This window comes from Styela clava, chromosome 12 (genome assembly GCF_964204865.1).
Source record: "Styela clava chromosome 12, kaStyClav1.hap1.2, whole genome shotgun sequence".
NCBI lineage: Eukaryota > Metazoa > Chordata > Ascidiacea > Stolidobranchia > Styelidae > Styela > Styela clava.
Window position 1 is genome coordinate 7,157,184 of NC_135261.1, and position 18,363 is coordinate 7,175,546.

An 18,363-nucleotide genomic window follows, 5' to 3' on the forward strand; every position below is an offset into this window, starting at 1 on the left:
AAATTAAACAAACAAACAAATCTGGTAAATCTAGTCTATCTGTGGTGTCAAATATTAATGGTTAATTGCATATAAGTAATTATGGTTGTGATCATATGAAAAAACATAGATTTTTATCTCGTTTATTTTTATTTCATTGAAGCAGAATATTTTTTTGGCCTAGTGGATAGAACATTTAGACTTTGATAATTTTGTGCCTCAGACTGAGAAATATTATGGGTTCAATTCCCCGTGTTCAACCCTCACCCAATGAAAGATAAGTTTTCCTAGGCCAGGGTTTTCCAAACTGGGCTCAGGGGTCCAGATGAATGCACATAAGTCCGCAGCGATATGAAAAGAGTCTGATAAATCTTCAATAATTGATTTCAATCAAAAACCAATCGAATCTTTTCGCTTTCGACGGATATCCAATACCAATCCAGAATTACCATAATACTTCAAAAATTTTAATATCACCTTAATCAGAGGTCTGCTTGTTTGGAGCCTTGTTCAGAGGGAAATTGTGAAAAACATTAAAAAAAAACGAAACTATTCCAAATTCTTATGAAAAAAAGAACATATTTTTTCAATTTCCTGCAAGTTCGTAAATTCTTTTTTCTCATTTTCAAGATACAAATTTCGGTACTCCCGTAGTATGTGTACCAGGTTAGGGTTAGGTCATAATTTTATTCCGATTTTCCTTACTTTAGTTCTATTACGAGTTCGGGTACAGTCTGTGTTAGCCAAATGAATATACCCCCTGCCCATAGGTTTCAATCCTCTTACATAACTTGATGAAAAGTAGGCGAAAAAAATTAGTTACTTCCATACTGGTACACACACTCCTGGAGCGCCCAAATTTCCATTTTACCTTTTAATTTCTTCCTACTAAAATGTCCAAGCATACTTGAATTATAATTATACTTTCTATAGAATTTTATTTTTACCCAGTTCTATTCAATTCTTCGAGATCAGACGCATTCCATGCAGAACCAAGATATAAAAAGTCGAGAATTTTCGACGCTGAGTCCATTTGTCCTAAAATTGTCATCATTTCTGTGTCGATGTACTTCTTGTGATTTGTGAGGTCAAGGTCGATCTGCAGAAAAAATGACAATTGAAGAATAGGAAAGAGAAAAGATGACAAGACAGTGTTATCATATGGCGAGCCACGATCTCTCTTCCGGTAACCAGTCCATATCGGGTATGGAAATTTGACTACCGGTAGCTATCTGTCTTCAGATGTATGGGCTTGACTGTGAAAGAAGTCATAACCAACCAGTGGTTGCATCAATATTCCTGAGATACCAGCAATCTTCTAGCATGTAATTATCCCAGACAGCGTTCGAACCAGTGAACCGCAGTGCTGCTACGTGAGCACTCATACAAGAATGAAATGATAAATATTACGAATACAAAGGTGGTGTGAACATATTGAAGAACACCGGACAAAATTATAAATGTCTCTCGTTTGAAGGCCATACCCAATACCTCACCCCACTTTTTTTCTTCCATATTTATAATTTTCTGATCCCAAATACAAATAATAAAATCTAACCTTTTCAGCTTATAATTTTTTTTTATAAATTTCAATTCCTGATATCAAGTTTATTCAAGTTAAGTTTATATATTTAAAAGTTTGAATTCAAAACTTGGAAGCTCCCCAGCCCTGTTTGCAACTGATAAATTTATTTAAATAAATTTATCACTTACAACTTTCTCCAGTGCTTGTCTCACATCTTTACTGTTACAGCTATCGAGATCCATTTTCATCATGACCTGCTTCAATTTTCCTCGTATTTTCTGTTCAATGGGCTCCCTTGTAGTATCTCTGAAATAAGAAGGAATGCTAATAAGATTCAGATGTTCTATTGGATCACGGCTACGTCGTCAGGCATTTTACTTGTTCATTTGCTTGGTATTTGGGAGTCCAAGTCAAATGGATGACATATCCTGGTTAATAAGAGAAATTTAAATATCAATTTGTCCCCTGAAAAATGAAGAACAATAAAAACAAAAGTTTCCGAAAGACGCATCTTATTTCTGTACAACTTCTGCGTGCAGGTTTTGCTGAAAACATTGTTTCTAGTAAAGACCACTGTACATAACAGTATTAATTGTTTATATTGAAATGGATTCACAGCTTCCAGACAAATCATCATCCAAGATCATTATACATTGTAATGTTTGGGAACTACTGCCCAGATCAGGGAAGGACTATGTATGGCCCCCTGCTCTTGAAAAAAGTTGTGAAAATTTCCTACAAGTACTGAAGTACACGCAAGTTTAGATTTATTTTTGGATTTATTCAAAATATGAATTATCAAAACCCTAGGTGATTTAAGACTCTTAATTCACTTATGATAGTTATCTTTACTCTTGCTACAGCATTCTTGCAATATATACATACGGATCCACCGGCACAAAAGAATAGAACAAGGATACGTAGTTAGTCTCGCAGAAACCAAATCATTAGCATAAATTATTAAAATAATATTGCTGTTTTTTTTATTTCTGATTCAACAATGTCACCAACCTTTGAATTTGACACTATCATAGCAAATTTAAATAGTAACTAAGACGTCAAATGGGGCGTCAAAGATTTTCTGAACGACGCCCATCGCAAATAACTTTGCCTTTCCTGGCTTAGAAAACTTGAATATTAACGAATTATTAAAAAGCAACATACTTGTCTTGAAAATAATTTGGTCTCCTGTCAGATATGTCTTCTAAATATTCCCATTCGTTAAGAAAAAGTCTGACCGAGTCGACTCTGCTTTCATAGTAACAAGTCCATGTCAGGTACAAACTTCCATAAAAATAATTATATTTTCGAGCTGTATCAACACATCTGTGAACCATCTGAAGAGCAGACCTGAAAAATATAAATGGTTATTAATGTTCTTAATGTTTACCGATCTACTTTTGTAATGGAGTTTGTTGTTTAGGATTGCCTGAATCAAAACTAGCAGTTATTTTAGGTATTGGATTCGGGATGATTTGGGATTTTGAATTCAAAATTTTGAAAAAAGAAAAAATTCTTTAAAAAAAAGCATGCAAGCATCAGAGTGTCAAAATATGGCTACCGGGTAGAAAATATATTTTAACTCAGAGCTAGAGACAAAATTGTTGTCAAATCAGAGTTTGAGTCATTCTCTAACAAAAAGGACTCAAAATTTTCTCACATGATACCACTCTAGGTAATGATAGAATTGACTATATGGAAGGTTCCAGACAAGCAATTAATAACTTCCTATTACCTTTGCTCTAAAAAATTAAAAGTATGTGCATATTCCTGGGTTAAACTTGAAATTAATAAACAAGAGAGCAATACTCAAATAACAAAATGGACAAAAATGACCATATAAAAATGTCTCCATTATGTGTATAAAATATAAAATACAAATCAATTTCTACACAACAACAACAATAATTAAAAAATGGTCTATAGATTGACTTCGTTCTCAATGGGAAGTGAATAATGAAATGAAAAACTCACCACATCGCCTGAACAGAGACTGGTTTGAAAGTATGTGTTCTGTCTCTCCCAGTTACTTGGAAACCCCTAAAAAAATGTTTACACTCACATTGAGAGGAACAAGACTGCTTTGCTTCTACATAAATAGGAGTGAGTATTTGAAAAATCAAGATTGACCCAGAAAAACTTAACTGCGTTGTAGTCTAATATATAAATTCAAATTCGCTTTTTAATCAAGGCTTGGTGAATCAAGCAAAAGTGAAAAGTACTTAATAGCAATGTTTTCATTATACAATACAAACTGATACAAAATTTCTAGATTCGGCTACTTTAGAACGAATGGTATTATGAGACCAATGGTTTTCAACGAGGGTTCCGCCAAGACAGTCCAGAGGTTCCACAAGTTTCCATTAAAACCCAAAAGTTTACATCGATATTAGTATATTGTTTGAATATAATTAAAAACAAACTAGGTTTGCCAATAGTATTAAACTTGCCACACTTAGAACGTTAAAAGATAATTTTTTTACCAGTATTGTGTTTGCTTTTATATAATATATTTGTATTTTATAAAATTCTGACAATAAAAGAGTGAACTATTGCTGGGGGGTTGCTCAAGCCGAATGTTTCATTGAGGCCCCGCTCCACCTAAATGGTTGAAAGCCACTAAATTATTTTTATCACACCAATTAGATTTCACCACCAATTTAATCAAAAATTCTTTGAGATTCTTTGAAATCAACTTGAGTACTTATTGCATAAATTCCTAAAAAACGATTTGATTTCGTAAAGTTTATAAGAAACACAGTGTGACTTGACAAAAGTAACGATTCATACAACATTTTGGCAGTCTAACAGTGTTTTGGACGACCTTATACATGCAGAATAAAGTCACTCAAGATTCAGAACAAATTGGACATATAAGATGGCCAGACTTCCTGAAATGGCCCTCATTGACTCAAGCTTTTCAAGCAAGATTTAGTTCCGAAACTAATCTTTGTGGGCTTACATTGTTCTTTAGCGAACATTAAAAAATATCAACTGAAAACAGAAGTTTACTAACGATACGTACCCATCTCCATCTAATTTAATCACTGTATCAGTCCAAATAGGAATGACAAGACCGATATTGCATTTAGTGTTGTCATCCAAATGAAAATCCATTCCCAGTATAATACTTTCTTCTGTATCTTGACGGCCATTCGTTGATATAATGACCAAATACCGAGGCCTCTCTGAAACCCAACTTTCAAGTCGAGCAACCTGAATGGGGGGGATTTATGATTAATAATAACTACAGTTGTGTACGGTTAACCGGCTAACCGTTATTATATGGTTAATATTTAGAATTATTTTTGACCGCTAACTTTCACCCGATATAATATCCCATTTTTCAATGCAAATTTACATAATAACTTTGCAAAAACATGAAAAATCAGAAAAAAAAAATTTCCACATTTTTCAGATATTTTGGATCATAATATATATATAATATAAAAATTAAACACATTTGTTAAAAACACAGTATTAGAGATATAAGTGGGTATTCTTAAATTCTGTTTTGAAATCAAATCAGATTCAAAATTTCAGACAAGTATGATTATTTGGATGAAAAGTCGAAACTATTACATTAATTGTAATTGCATTTACTTGATATCGTTATTAAAAATTATTCATTTATACCAAGTCTCTGGATATCTTCAGAAGCTTGATGTTGTTTTAATACACCGCAATATATAGACAACAGCTCCTATAAATCTTGGACTATCATATGATGAAAAATGATTTTCAGAACATGAATACAAACTGCCACATGGAGTGCTCTTAGAAAGTTATTATTGTAAGCTATATTTGTATAGTTTTGACTTCTCTTTTAAGGTCAATAGACTCCTTATTGAACAAGGAGTGTGCATATATGGATCGTTTCGCTTTGTTGTTGTTTTGAAATAATTTCTTTCACCTCAACTATGAGGCAATAGTTTTCAAATGTACAGTACTTGGATTGCAGCCGTTAAATTTTTTTTTTGAATTTCTCAAGTTTTTTTTTTCGAGTCCAATCAATAGTGCTTGATAGATGACCCAAAATTTTGCCAGTAGAGCACTATTATTACATAGTTATTTTTTATTCGGCAAAATTTATCCTTTTTGAGAAATTTGAATTTAATTCAGAATCGCAGGAGAGGAATTTCAAACATTTATCATACTAGAATACTCAAATATTAACTCCATACTAACTTAAAATAAAAGGACAAATTTGAAATTTCAAACTACCCAGATATGAACACCAATTAAGTGTGAAATGATGCTCATATTTGGATAAATGATGACAATTATCTAATAGTCTATAACAGTACTTTTATGATTACTGAGAAAATGTTGGCAATGTTTAATTAGCAGACAACGAACGACCACCTAAGTTTTAAATCACCATAATGTTTATTAATAAAAAGAAAATTTCTAAGAGAAATAGATTTCCATCAAATAAAACTGCACCCAATTGATGCATGAGAGTGTGCTTAGTCATTGGTATGTGATGAGCAATTGCATTGAATGCATACTGGTACAGGAAGTCCTGCACTGAACGATTGAGTTTCACCAATATGCGATCGACTGACGTAAAGAGAAGGGAACATAACACTATATTATTTATTACATAAATTCTATGGCCTAAAAGCTTTGCACTGAAATTTCCAGGTAATATTCAGCATATATGATGTAAAATATAATTAATTAATTTTTCTTGACAAGGAAATTAGCAAGTTAGTTATCAGAGATGGAGGAAATCACTGAACTGAAAAATTATTTCAAATATGAGATACAGAATATTTTAAACTCACACAACAAAGAAATTCGCAAAAATTATTGTATATCTATATAAATGTACAAATGGAGGGACTTTGTCATATTGTTTTTTGATTGGTTATGATTTTGATGTAAAATAGTTGCATATAAATTGTTCAAAATCACAATAATAACAAGATGGAATTCTCATTTGGATATGGACATTCATATTTGTACAACACACTAAAATTATAATTATCAATGCCATAAATAAGATGATGAAGTGGTACACTGATCACTAACTAACCATAAACTAAAACTTCTGACAAGATAGCAACCCAGTCAGGCCCAGATAACAACTTCTCCAAGGAAAGGGAGTTTAAAACGCTGATGACCAAAAAGATCATAGTTTTACTGGCTAGTAAAATTTGGACAAAAAAACATTCTTATGATATTCTAATTTGTCCTCCATATACGGTGTCTCATTAAAAATTTTAGTAGTTTAAAATAGTTTGAAAATTAAAATTATATCCAAAATTTGAATTTATTTCAGGTATCAAATTATATAAAATGTCTCTATTGACTAATATAGCCTTGTTTACTCTACCTACTATGACAATGTAATGTATTATAAAATTGCTGTTATTTCTGCCTTATTAAAACAGGAATTGATAGCATATAGCAAGCTGTGTCAGGTAAACTCTGGAGATTTCAGTTTAAATAAAATTTGAGAGATTTAATAATTCTGATTACTGAAATCACCCAGTTTTAAATCGAAGAACTCTAGAACAAGGGAGCAATGCTCAAACATATGAACACAAATCTCAAATGTCGAAAAAAGAGCTTTCATGAGTTAAATTAAAATAGCAAAATTTGGATGAAATCAAGGCCCAATGGTCGCAGAAAAATTTGAAAACAAAAAAAATTCAATCATCGCTTGAAAATGATTCCAGTTGCGCGAATAAAATCTGTTTTTTCAAGACAATAATAATTTAGCAACAAGCCATAATATACCCATTGTGTCACATAATCGAAAACTTTCAAAAAAAAAAACATCATCCTCTAGGGTCTCATTAGAGAATTATGTTTCAAGAAAATGCAATGATATTTTACTCACCAATTTTATACTATCTTGTTCTCTGATTATATTATATATAGCGTACATGTGAGTCTTGAGATCACCTAAAACAAAAGCAAATACATATTTTAGTTGAATAATACGGCAAAACTATACGATAATCATCTACAATAACAGTAGTTGCAACAGTAGCAGCAAAATTGATATACGAGTTCCTTCAAATTAAATATTTAAAAATTGGGTGTCGCTGCTCGATAACCTGCTTTGGTTCCCCGTGACTTCCGATTACCAGTAAAACTATATGATTATCTCTGTTTTTATTGGTTGAAAAAAATAAACTTGACTTGTAAAATTCCAATTCTTGATACTCTTGAAGCATGACTAAAGCCTTTTTTTTAAACAACGTTTTCACATCTACTATAGTTTGGACAGATACAAATTTGCCATATTCGGTATTGCCTGCGCAATTTATTGCCACCTGATTGAGGTATTGGTAATGGATTTGAATCATTATGAGATGTTTTTAACTAATGATACTAACATAGTCCAATGCCATTCTCCCTAGACACCACGACTTGGCAGAAAAATCATGAATTATATTATAGTTAAAGAATCTAACACGGAAAGATATTCTACCATAAAAATGGAAAAATTATTGAGAAACAAAATTTTGGTTCTGAATTTAAAAAAAATTATATATTCCCATCCAATGGTCTGATATTGCACAGACATTTTAATGAAGTATGATATACATAAAGCATATTTAAAAAAATGAATTTATAAAAAAATTCCGAAATTTTCATTCCTATGCAGACTCATACAGCGTATTTATTTCATCTTATAAAGCACATCAATGTAATATGCCATAGTCTTATTCAATCATAATTTAATAGCCTTCCATTATATACCTGTCGTAAATCTCAATTAAAATGGTTTAAATGATCTACATAAAGCATGTAATATTTGATTGATTGTGCCTAATGTAGTGTTTTAACACATACTGGCTATGTGATAGCAATAACATTTAATACTTAGCATAAGCCCAGTAAACCGTAAATCAAGACCATATTGAAAAATCAATCATGTGTGAAAATTTTAAAGGTTGTTCAAGTGAATAGAAATAAGGTATTTTGACATTTGGCTACGTTTATACTCGTCCAGACATGGAACATGACTGAATCTTATATTTTGGGAAAGTGGACATAGCAGTAATTCCAATTGCCAGCCTGTGATTCCCGGAATAAAACCAATTCAGCTTAGGTGACACTTTATCAAGGTTTTAGGAAAATCACATTTTTGTAAATTTCAAATATGTAATTTATCTAGGAATCTGATATTCCATATTAAACATCATATTAGTATGGCTCCTAACTAAGACTGTGTGTTTCAGGATGTTAGAAGCACATCCATATACCTAATTTTTTACCCTCAGTTTGGACAATAGCTACGATGGTCTCAAAATATTTTCCGGTTATAATATCTAGATTCCCATCCTGGAATGTCTAATAGCATCAAACTATACGCATTACATGCCAAGCTGTCAAAATCTAGAAAATTGAAACAGATCCATAATGACAGATAATAAAAAAGATCATTTCCGAGAAATGTGACATCATAATCAAATTTAGTTTTCCGATAGCGATATGCAGTTAACTATCCTTTGTCAATCTTATTTCGACTGCAAATTTTCGTGGCTTGCTTGCTTTTTTGATTAACAAAAACCTAAAAACTGATGATGATTTATTGTTCATTTTATATTTTGTATTGAAGTGTTGCTCAACAGAAATTGTATATGTGGGAATTATCAATTCGTAAAAACTTAGCAGCATTAATTTTGCTGTGTAAAAGCCACACCACCATTTACACGAGGCACTACTTAAAATGGCTAGAGATTTGAAACAAAGATCAAAAGATCGCCCCTGGTTCATAACCACAGAAGATCCAAAAAATCCATTCCTGAAAACGTGACATAAGTATTCAAAAAGGCAATATATTGAATATACAACATAATATACCTGCAAATTTTTTCCCCTTCATAGCTTCCATATATTTTTCATCTAGCGTTGTCTGTCTTGGTAAAACTAACGTAGAACCGTGGACAGCAAAAAAGTTTTCACTGACGCTTCTGCAAGAGATAAAATAAAAATATATAAATGGCAAAAGTGGTAAAATGAAAATTAGTTGTTGTACTTGAATAAGTTTAAATTATATTATAGCTATATCGTATTATAGCATTCCTCACAATTTTACTTTTCAGATAATTGTTAACACAAAAAGTCGATAATTTTGATTTAAGAAGTACTGCAACATTGGTCAATTTTTTTTCTTTCATAGTTTGATCAAACGGCTATATTGAATGACAGGTATATTATTCAATTCCTAACAAAAAGGTAAATTTACACCAGTTCTTGCTGGAAATAGTATTTGGAGAGGAAAAATGAAAAACAGTATTAGTGGTATCTGATTCTGAACACTATATCACACAATAATACTGTAAATGGATAATACTTTTCTGGCAGAGTTGCACAATATTAATACAGATCAGTCTTTTTTTCAAATGCAACATCCCAGATTCTAACTCAACATACAAATTAAACCATTATGCTATGCCTTAACCATGGCAACGAGCAAATACCAAGAAAACAGAAGCATTATGACATAAACAATTATTACACTTTCTGTAATACATTTCAGATACCGATATACGAAGGTAACATGACGTAGGACTAACTACCTAATCTTCCTATATGCCTGTGGGCATGTATGCCTATATGGCAAGGATGCTGTAGCAATAATAAAGATGACTATTCTACGAGATTAAAGAGTCTTGCTGCATGCTACCACATATGTAACATTCCGTCAGTCAAAAAAGTATATTTCAAACATGAACAACAAGACTAATAGAACAGTAAATGAAAAATTCTTTTTTAGATCTAAATTCAGTTCAAATGCGAATTTTACAATATTACTATTCACTATTCATGTCAATACAATACTTTTCAGAATTGTCCTTACACATAATAGTGTCCTAAATAATTCTAACTCATGCATCATGTAATAAAAAGCACAAATGCGGTGTGGTTGCATTTATACAATTAAATGACTATGCCCACCTACCACTATTATACATCACTGATACAATCATTGTATTGCTCACCAAATGATATGGCGTAATAAGAAATTTTTCAAAAAAGGTGAGACACTCTCATATTCTAAATAGCACCTTAATAACATCATAATTGATTACTATTAGTTTCTATTTTTGTTTAATCATAAAATGCAGAAAATTTCATCTGATTCTTTTTAAGATAAACTGGAATAATTTTAATAAAATACACAGTAAGCTAAGATACAAATTAATAGAAGTTAGACGCTGACACATACATTGTAATTGACACTGTAATTAAAAAGCACCACACAAATTAAGCAGGTCACCTATCCCACAGAAATCAAATAGAAGGCGTTAAAGATTGAAGAAGTATAGTCACACCATTTAAAGGCATAGCCGTGCTAAGCAAGTCACCAATTTAGCACACCGACATAACATACTTAGCATTATGGAGTAGATATAAGTGAACAAGTAAAAACATCGCAAACAGATTGTCAAAGCTGAAAACAATAACAGTATTCGCATTGATAAATTGCTTTTGTAGCTGTTTTGACCTTCAAACCTGAATTACTTTTATTATATTTTACTGTTCCACAATTCTTGAATTGCTATGTTCGTGCCGGTTTATTTGTGACAAAGGACTTTGTAAGCATAGGTTCCACATGAATTTATCTTTGAATTAGCAAAGGCTACTGGTAAAAATATTTATTCCGTAAATATTCAAAGTCTGACGAAACATACTATCAAAATATATGACGCAGAAAAATATTTACTAGAAAATATCTATCCTAGATAGTACTACAGTACACATTCAATTTCAACTATAATAATGCAGCATGCTTTGTAAAAAATAAACATGACCTTATAATACAGCATGACCATAAAAAGACAAAGGTATGTAAGAATGTACGCAAAACCAATGCTTCATCATAATAAGCATGGCAGCTGTTGGTAAAAAGTGTTCAGTTCAAATCTCAACTGAAAAATTGGGTTATTTATTCTCGATAGAAAAGGGTCATGTTTTTATAACCCATACACCATCTATGATTTAAGCTTGAAATATCTGGCAAAAAATTATGAGAAACATGAGCTGATCATATATGGCCAGTCTCTTAAAAAATAAACCAAATTCCTTTTAAATAAACTTGAATGGCTATGAATCGACAAATTAGGTTCATGAATATCATAAACAATGACTCAGCACTTGCAATGATAATGATTTCAATATGAAAAAAATTATTTCCATGCTTAATATGCATTTACTAAACTTGACTGAAAAGAACTATAAAGCAAGGTTCTAACCTTCTAAAATAATACATTTAAGAATATAATATAAACAGTGATTTTTATTTACCGGTAGATCAAAAAACAGATGAGTCGTTTCATTTAAAAGCTGTTTTATAATAACCCAGTAAGATAAGAACCAGTTAAAAAAAAAAATGCAATTCTTGAAGAAGTATTGGGAAAATATCTCTATTTCATGAGAAATGCTTCTTTTTCATTCACAATTTCATATTAATAAGTTTAAATATGTTTATTATCAAATAAAGGATTCGAGATTTAGGACATGGCCGAACTACGAACGGCAATTGATTCTGATAATAAACAAATCGGGCTTTTTAATAGCATATTGTAGTTATATATTCAACTCTTACGATAGTCTGTGTAGCCTGTCTGATAAGAGAAACATTCTGACTTGAATCTAATTAATAAACAAGACTACAACATAAAACCATATTAAAATATTATCATAATGATAATAATGGCTCATAACGCAATAAATGATATATTGCAATTGCAACAATATAGATTTCATAGCTTTAGGGCCTCTGAAATAATGGGAATAAAATAGATTGAAAACCTGTATCGAATACTCTGATTCCAATCTGAGGAATTTATATAGATAGAAAAATTTGAAATAGAAAAATGGTTTGAAGAAAAAATTGATCAAAACAAATTACATGATAAATTTGGAAAATAGTGGGTCTTCATGTATAAGTGGCATCCTGTCCAGAGCCTTATTCAAAGTGGAAAAGCATGAAAATACTTTGGAAATAGAGTTTCTGCACTGCCATTTATAGGCATATAAAATTAAATTATATTTATTACAAATTTTTTTATGAATTTCAGGTTAGTGAAAATTTCATATTTTACATTCTTGAATGGTATTTTTTCAATTTTAAACAGGCATATCTTACAGTATTTATTTATAAAAATTAATTTCTGAATTCTGTGGAATATATTCTAATTGATTTCACATCAATATCTGATGGTAAGAGCGAAAGTTGATATTTAGGCTAGACCAGGGGAGACGGGGGTAAAGAGGACAACTAAATCATATGGCAAAACACGGCCCCCAGGTCACGTCAGCTATTGTAATAGTTAACCCGTTATTTCAGATACATGGACTTGATAGAGGAAGACGTGACAGACCAATAGTTACGTGAACAACGTTATGAGTTATGACGAATCGAACGACACTTAATTATCTGCCACAGGATTTGTATATGCAAACCAAATCATAGGTGTGATGGCAAGTGTAGATAATTCTAACAGTATTGGATAAATCAATCCGACTGTCAATATTTCAAATGCTATTGTTAATTACATTCAACACTGATTTTAGGAACCATTGCTTCTACACTAGGATGGGTTCAGCATATTACACTGCGCCTTAACCATGACACTAGTAAATTTAGTAATCCAGTAATAGTATGCTGGAGAATATATGTGTATGAAAAAGCTTTCAAGACATAATGAGGCGACAATGACTTGTTGCGTCAGAATGAAAAAGCAAATTATCGAAAAATTACCCACAATTAATGCATCACCCATTTAGTAATTTGTAGTAAAAATTAACAGTTTTAAGACTAGATACCGTCAATCTGATTCAGACATAACTAATCATACACCTCTTATTAGACAGAAAGAAGTAAGGATCAAGCATGATCGCATATCAAAAGCAATTTACAACTTGATGACGTCATGCAGTTTATGACATCAAATATGCATCTGCATAATGCTCATGTTGTATATTACCTGAGTAATGTAGGTTCCTAAGACGTCGTTTAAAACATAACTCAATATAATTTGCTGTGAAAATAGAATTAAGGCTTTTAATTGAACTACTAACTTGTTACAATTAGAATTGACAGAAATACAACTGACATTAAGCGGCTGAAAAATGTTGTAGAACAAGCTTTTAATAACTATCAAACAGAGAAATTCATTACAACTAAAAAAATCATTCTTCATGTTAAAATTGTTAACAAAATCTCTCTCAAACTTCAAACAACGCATCAAACAAGTAGCGACAGGAAAAGGGATCTATTAGGTTTTGGAAGCACCTGAATATTTTTAAATTCAGTGTAGCTTTAAAATATTCATTACAATTTTTATGAAATATGGCCTAAGACTGTACCCAAAACCTGTGACACTAACATAGTAACAAAGTCGTAACAACTAGAAAATCACCCTTTTCAAATGAGAAATAACTCATGTTATGGGAAAACGATAAATTGCAATTGAGGCTTTGCAAAATTCTCTTAAAAACAATTGTTTGGAAGTTGTTTCTCCAAAACAAAGAAAAAAATTTCTCACTAAGTGTACCTAATTTCTAACAAAAGAAGTGGTTTCATACCCTTGTCTGAGAAGTCTTTTCTTTGTCTTCCTAGCAGGTGAATGTACATTAACCAATTCTCCTATTTCTTCCTCATTTTCTTTGTCTTCAAGATCCTATATAAGATACAAATGAAGTGTTATTTCGTCTTATAAAATCACTAGATATTCCTTATTGGAAAAGTTAATACTGGTAAAATTAACTATTTATTTTAGGAGACAATTAGGTTTATGTGCAACTCAAAAAAAATCATCATTTGGATAAAATCTGTTTGAATTTTGTGAGTACTTTCGCATATATTCATGTAATATCACAATCTTAGAAACCAAATAGAGAAACTTCTACCGTAATATGTTTTCTCAATGAAATTTTATACCAAACAAAAATGTGATGTGAAAATACAACCAAATTGATATTTTTTTTCAAATATAAGTCTTGTGCGAACACAATACCAGATTATGCATGTGCATTCATCATATGTCAGACCAGAAGCCCATTGATTTTGGATGAATTATGTCGAATAATTAGCGAGTTATTAATTAATTACTGATGGGACACAAGGTGTCACTATGGAGTAAGAGCGCTGTTTTGGGGGATACCCTAACTTTCGATCGATGAGTCTTTGGTCTCTGACCGATATTCTCGTTCAAGCAGTTACAGTGTTCATTCCACATTTCATTTTTGTTAGGCGTTATTTAAGCAGTTTCGGCATTTACTAGGCCGGGTTTTCCCAAATTTTCCATCTTGTATAATTGTCTTGTGTATTGTAATTATTTTGTGCAATTCATAATAAATTCTTATTTTAAATCAGTTTTGTTAGTCCATGCTTCCGAAAACAAACAATATACCTAATCCCATACCCGACTTGGAATGGTAACCGGACGAGAGGCCGTGGTTCGCCATATGGATAAGCCGTCTTATCGGCTTTTCTCTCCCCCGGGATAAATATGTAAATCCTATTGTAAAACAATTGCTGAATTGGCAAATTTGTCCCGAAATGAATGTTAACAATCATGAATTTATAATTAAACAAAATCCTGTTTTCTATTGGAAGATTTCGATGAATCAAAACATTGCTAAAGAAACACTGAAATACTATGTTCAAAAATTGACTTTCCAATCCATCGTAACTACAAAATCAAACAAAAAATAACAAGACTTAAAACAAAGCGTGTACAGGAGTAAGAAATTTAAAATACAAATGTTATAGATAAATTATGAATTAGTGATAAGTTTTATTACCATTCAATACTACAGTACTAGCTTGTACATAACGCTATAAACTTGTATATCAGTATACAATTTCAAATTAGTAGCAAACCTGCAGAGAGGATTCTGAATTCGGAACTGACGGGGGTAAAGATACTAACGCCATCATACAATATGTATCAGCATAACTGAATGAAAAAATCCATGAATTCCATCTGAAAAAGGTTTGTAATACTATTCAGTTAGTTTACCACAGTCCAGCAGTCAGACAGTCCATCAGTTATAACCTAATACTGTAATATCTGTATATACGGTACCGGTACCGGTAGCCTAATACCGTTACTTCGATAGTGGCAAAGCTGGTGGCTACATTTCATTCATCCTCAAAATGGTCCTAAATTATCCAGATTCCTGAATTGCGAGAGACAATCAGAAAATGGTATACCTGTATACAGTAACCACTCTTTAACAATCTTTTACTGTTTTAAGGGTCACTAACAACTAACCAGCAAACACTGAAACAGGTAAGGGCATACAAATTTCATTTTTTATCCTGGTAGTCTATTTCAGATTTATGTTCTTTGTTCAGTCAAAAACCCGACATTCACACTGCATTTCAGCACCGTTTCCGCACCTAACGTCCAGACGTCAGAATGCACAGTGCGGTACCGAAATCTACAGCATTCATTAGTAAAATCGGTGAATAAACCATAGCCATTATATACTGGCTCTGAATAAACTACGCAACCACCCTTGCCGTTCTCTTTGCCCCATCCAGCCACCACAGACCAGGTTGCTGTATACCGGTATTCTGCATAGTGTACCGTACCCTGTTCTGTGGGTGAGCGAACACGTACTACTTCTTTTATCAATACCTTTCCATCTAAAATCTGTACGTTTCAAACCTTACTCTAGGTTTTGTTCGCTTTCCCGATTCTATAATCAGTTACTTTTACTTTTGTTTTTATCTATTTTTTTATCGTCTATTGCTGATTATGGAGTCGAAATAAACTTATACTTATACTTATACTTATGGTCAAACACCGTTTGTTCTCGTTGTAGGCTAATTTTTTTGCCCACCAATATTCTTTTTTTTTTTTTTTGCCAAATTTAAATCCATTGCCAATTCGGATTTATGATATTGATAGTTTTGGTTTATCCAAATATATTATTTAAATTTAGTTGCATGAATCCCAATTTTCCAGGTAATTTAGGTGATATTATAGAGCATATAAGTATACAATACATAGATAAATAAAATACTCGCACTCACTCACCCAATTAGTCTATATTAGGAGTGATCTTCGCCCGTGAATATTTCCTTGTGTTCGTTCGTGCTTAATGACTTTATTCTCTCTTTTCTATAAGATTGTCATGAGTTTTTGTCATTTTGTCAATTTCGCAAGTGCAGTTTTAAGCACTTCGTATGTCATTTTTTACTGGTCGGAAAAAATAAACTCGACTATGATACATACAGCAATTATATAAACCTGTCTCTAGGTTTTGCCTATTTTTCGATCTTTCCGTCGCCCTTGTCTGTGTTTTTATTTTTTGTTCGTGTTCTGTGTTGTAAACAAAATATCGAAATAAAATTGTATTGTTGTTGTTGAATCTTACTAGTAAATATGGGGGGAGCTGACTCTCTTCCTTGACCATATATGGTCGTATTTACTGTCGTTTCCCCAGTCTATTACGAATAACTTATTGCTTTTGTATACTATATTTTTCATTGTTGTAATGCCTTTATTCTGGTTGACAAAACAATAAATCTCTCTCTCTCCGTAATGCAGTTACGGAATACTTTTGATATCATGAATTGATTGCGGAACACCTGATGAAAATTTCAGATTTTTCGAAAATGAAAGATGCGATGAACCAATAATTGTATTGATTCCTGCTTGGACCAATTTTGGCACAATAAGGGAAATAGCGAGGAGACCAATAGCTTGTGACTCAAGTTGGGAAAAGACCTAATAAATTCAATTTGGCGTGGCGCATTGCCCTGATCGTTCGAAACACGCTCGCCACCACACCTCTGATAACCCTGCGTGGTTTCGAATTCTGTGGGAAATAACTATTTGCGAGCGGATTGCCTCGAGTGTCTAATGATTAGACTCTAGTCCCATATTTTTGAAATGGCCTGGTAACCGGACGAGAAGCCGTGGTAACCTACGCCATATGATTAAGCCTTCTTACCGGCTCCTCAGTTTATGCCTATGATATCATCTAGTTATCTAGTAATAGTAATGGCATGCAATATCTGACCAAGATTCGATGAGAACAGGTCTTCTATTTTGACAGGAATCATGAAAGGGCAAAAACACAGTAAGTTCTTTATCACGAGTTCTCAGGTTCTCAGTTTCTGAAGTTCCTATAAGAAAAGTTCTTATTCTCACATATATATCCATCATGTTTAGAGTGTTTGATATAACGTGCGGTATGAAATCGTCGTTGTTATTTGGCCACCGCCGCACTATGATAGGAGTCACATAATTATTCCGGGGAGAGGAAAACCGATAAGATGGCTTAATCATATGACCAACCAAGGCCTCTCGTCCGGCTACCAGTCCACGTCGAGTATGGAATTAGTTAGCCAGTTACTTGTTCAACGATGCATGGACTTGATGGTGGGGGAAGCCGTAACCAACCAGCGGCAACTTGAACCACCCCGCGGCGGCGAGGAGTCCAGTAATTCTCTCGCACATAATATTCCTCACGAAATTCGAACATGCGCAGGGTAATCAGAGGGGCGATCGCGAGCGTATTCAACTAGTCACTGGGTGGTGGGTGGTCATCAATGTGAATTTTGTTAATCAATCTAAAAAAATCTGACAAATGTATGTCTACAAGAAATACAATGAAGCCAAGGTAGGATTTTAAAAACCAGTTATTTCATCCAATTTTTCACGTCTCTATATGGACAGATCTCGAGACTATGTAATTGGAGCACAGTCGATGCGCTAGACTAGACTAAACCAGCGTGCATGGCCAACTATAAATATTATTCTATTAATTTCATATGTATATATATCGGTGTATAAGGTATTTGAGAAGATATCAAATCATATCTGATTGACATCAAAAGACTATACATATATATATATTATATA

The 18,363-nt window shown here is 32.5% G+C and overlaps 1 protein-coding gene across 2 annotated transcripts in view; it reads right to left on the reverse strand.

Moving 5' to 3' along the window:
- Nucleotides 1-16,549, reverse strand: part of LOC120329453 (uncharacterized) — a 28,124-nt gene extending 11,575 nt beyond the window's left edge. The window contains exons 1-10 of one of the 2 annotated variants that reach the window (XM_078118873.1): nt 16,531-16,549; nt 15,366-15,468; nt 14,066-14,160; nt 9,332-9,441; nt 7,356-7,420; nt 4,530-4,720; nt 3,479-3,544; nt 2,669-2,854; nt 1,693-1,810; nt 927-1,078 (exon numbers count right to left, since the gene is read on the reverse strand). In XM_078118873.1, the coding sequence (XP_077974999.1) occupies nt 927-1,078; nt 1,693-1,810; nt 2,669-2,854; nt 3,479-3,544; nt 4,530-4,720; nt 7,356-7,420; nt 9,332-9,441; nt 14,066-14,160; nt 15,366-15,422 (1,040 nt within the window). In that variant the 5' untranslated portion in view covers nt 15,423-15,468; nt 16,531-16,549. Of the gene's footprint in view, nt 1-926; nt 1,079-1,692; nt 1,811-2,668; nt 2,855-3,478; nt 3,545-4,529; nt 4,721-7,355; nt 7,421-9,331; nt 9,442-13,464; nt 13,519-14,065; nt 14,161-15,365; nt 15,469-16,530 lie in introns of those variants that run through there. The other variant, XM_039396089.2, reaches the window with a different exon arrangement.
- Nucleotides 16,550-18,363: the final 1,814 nt, after the last annotated feature.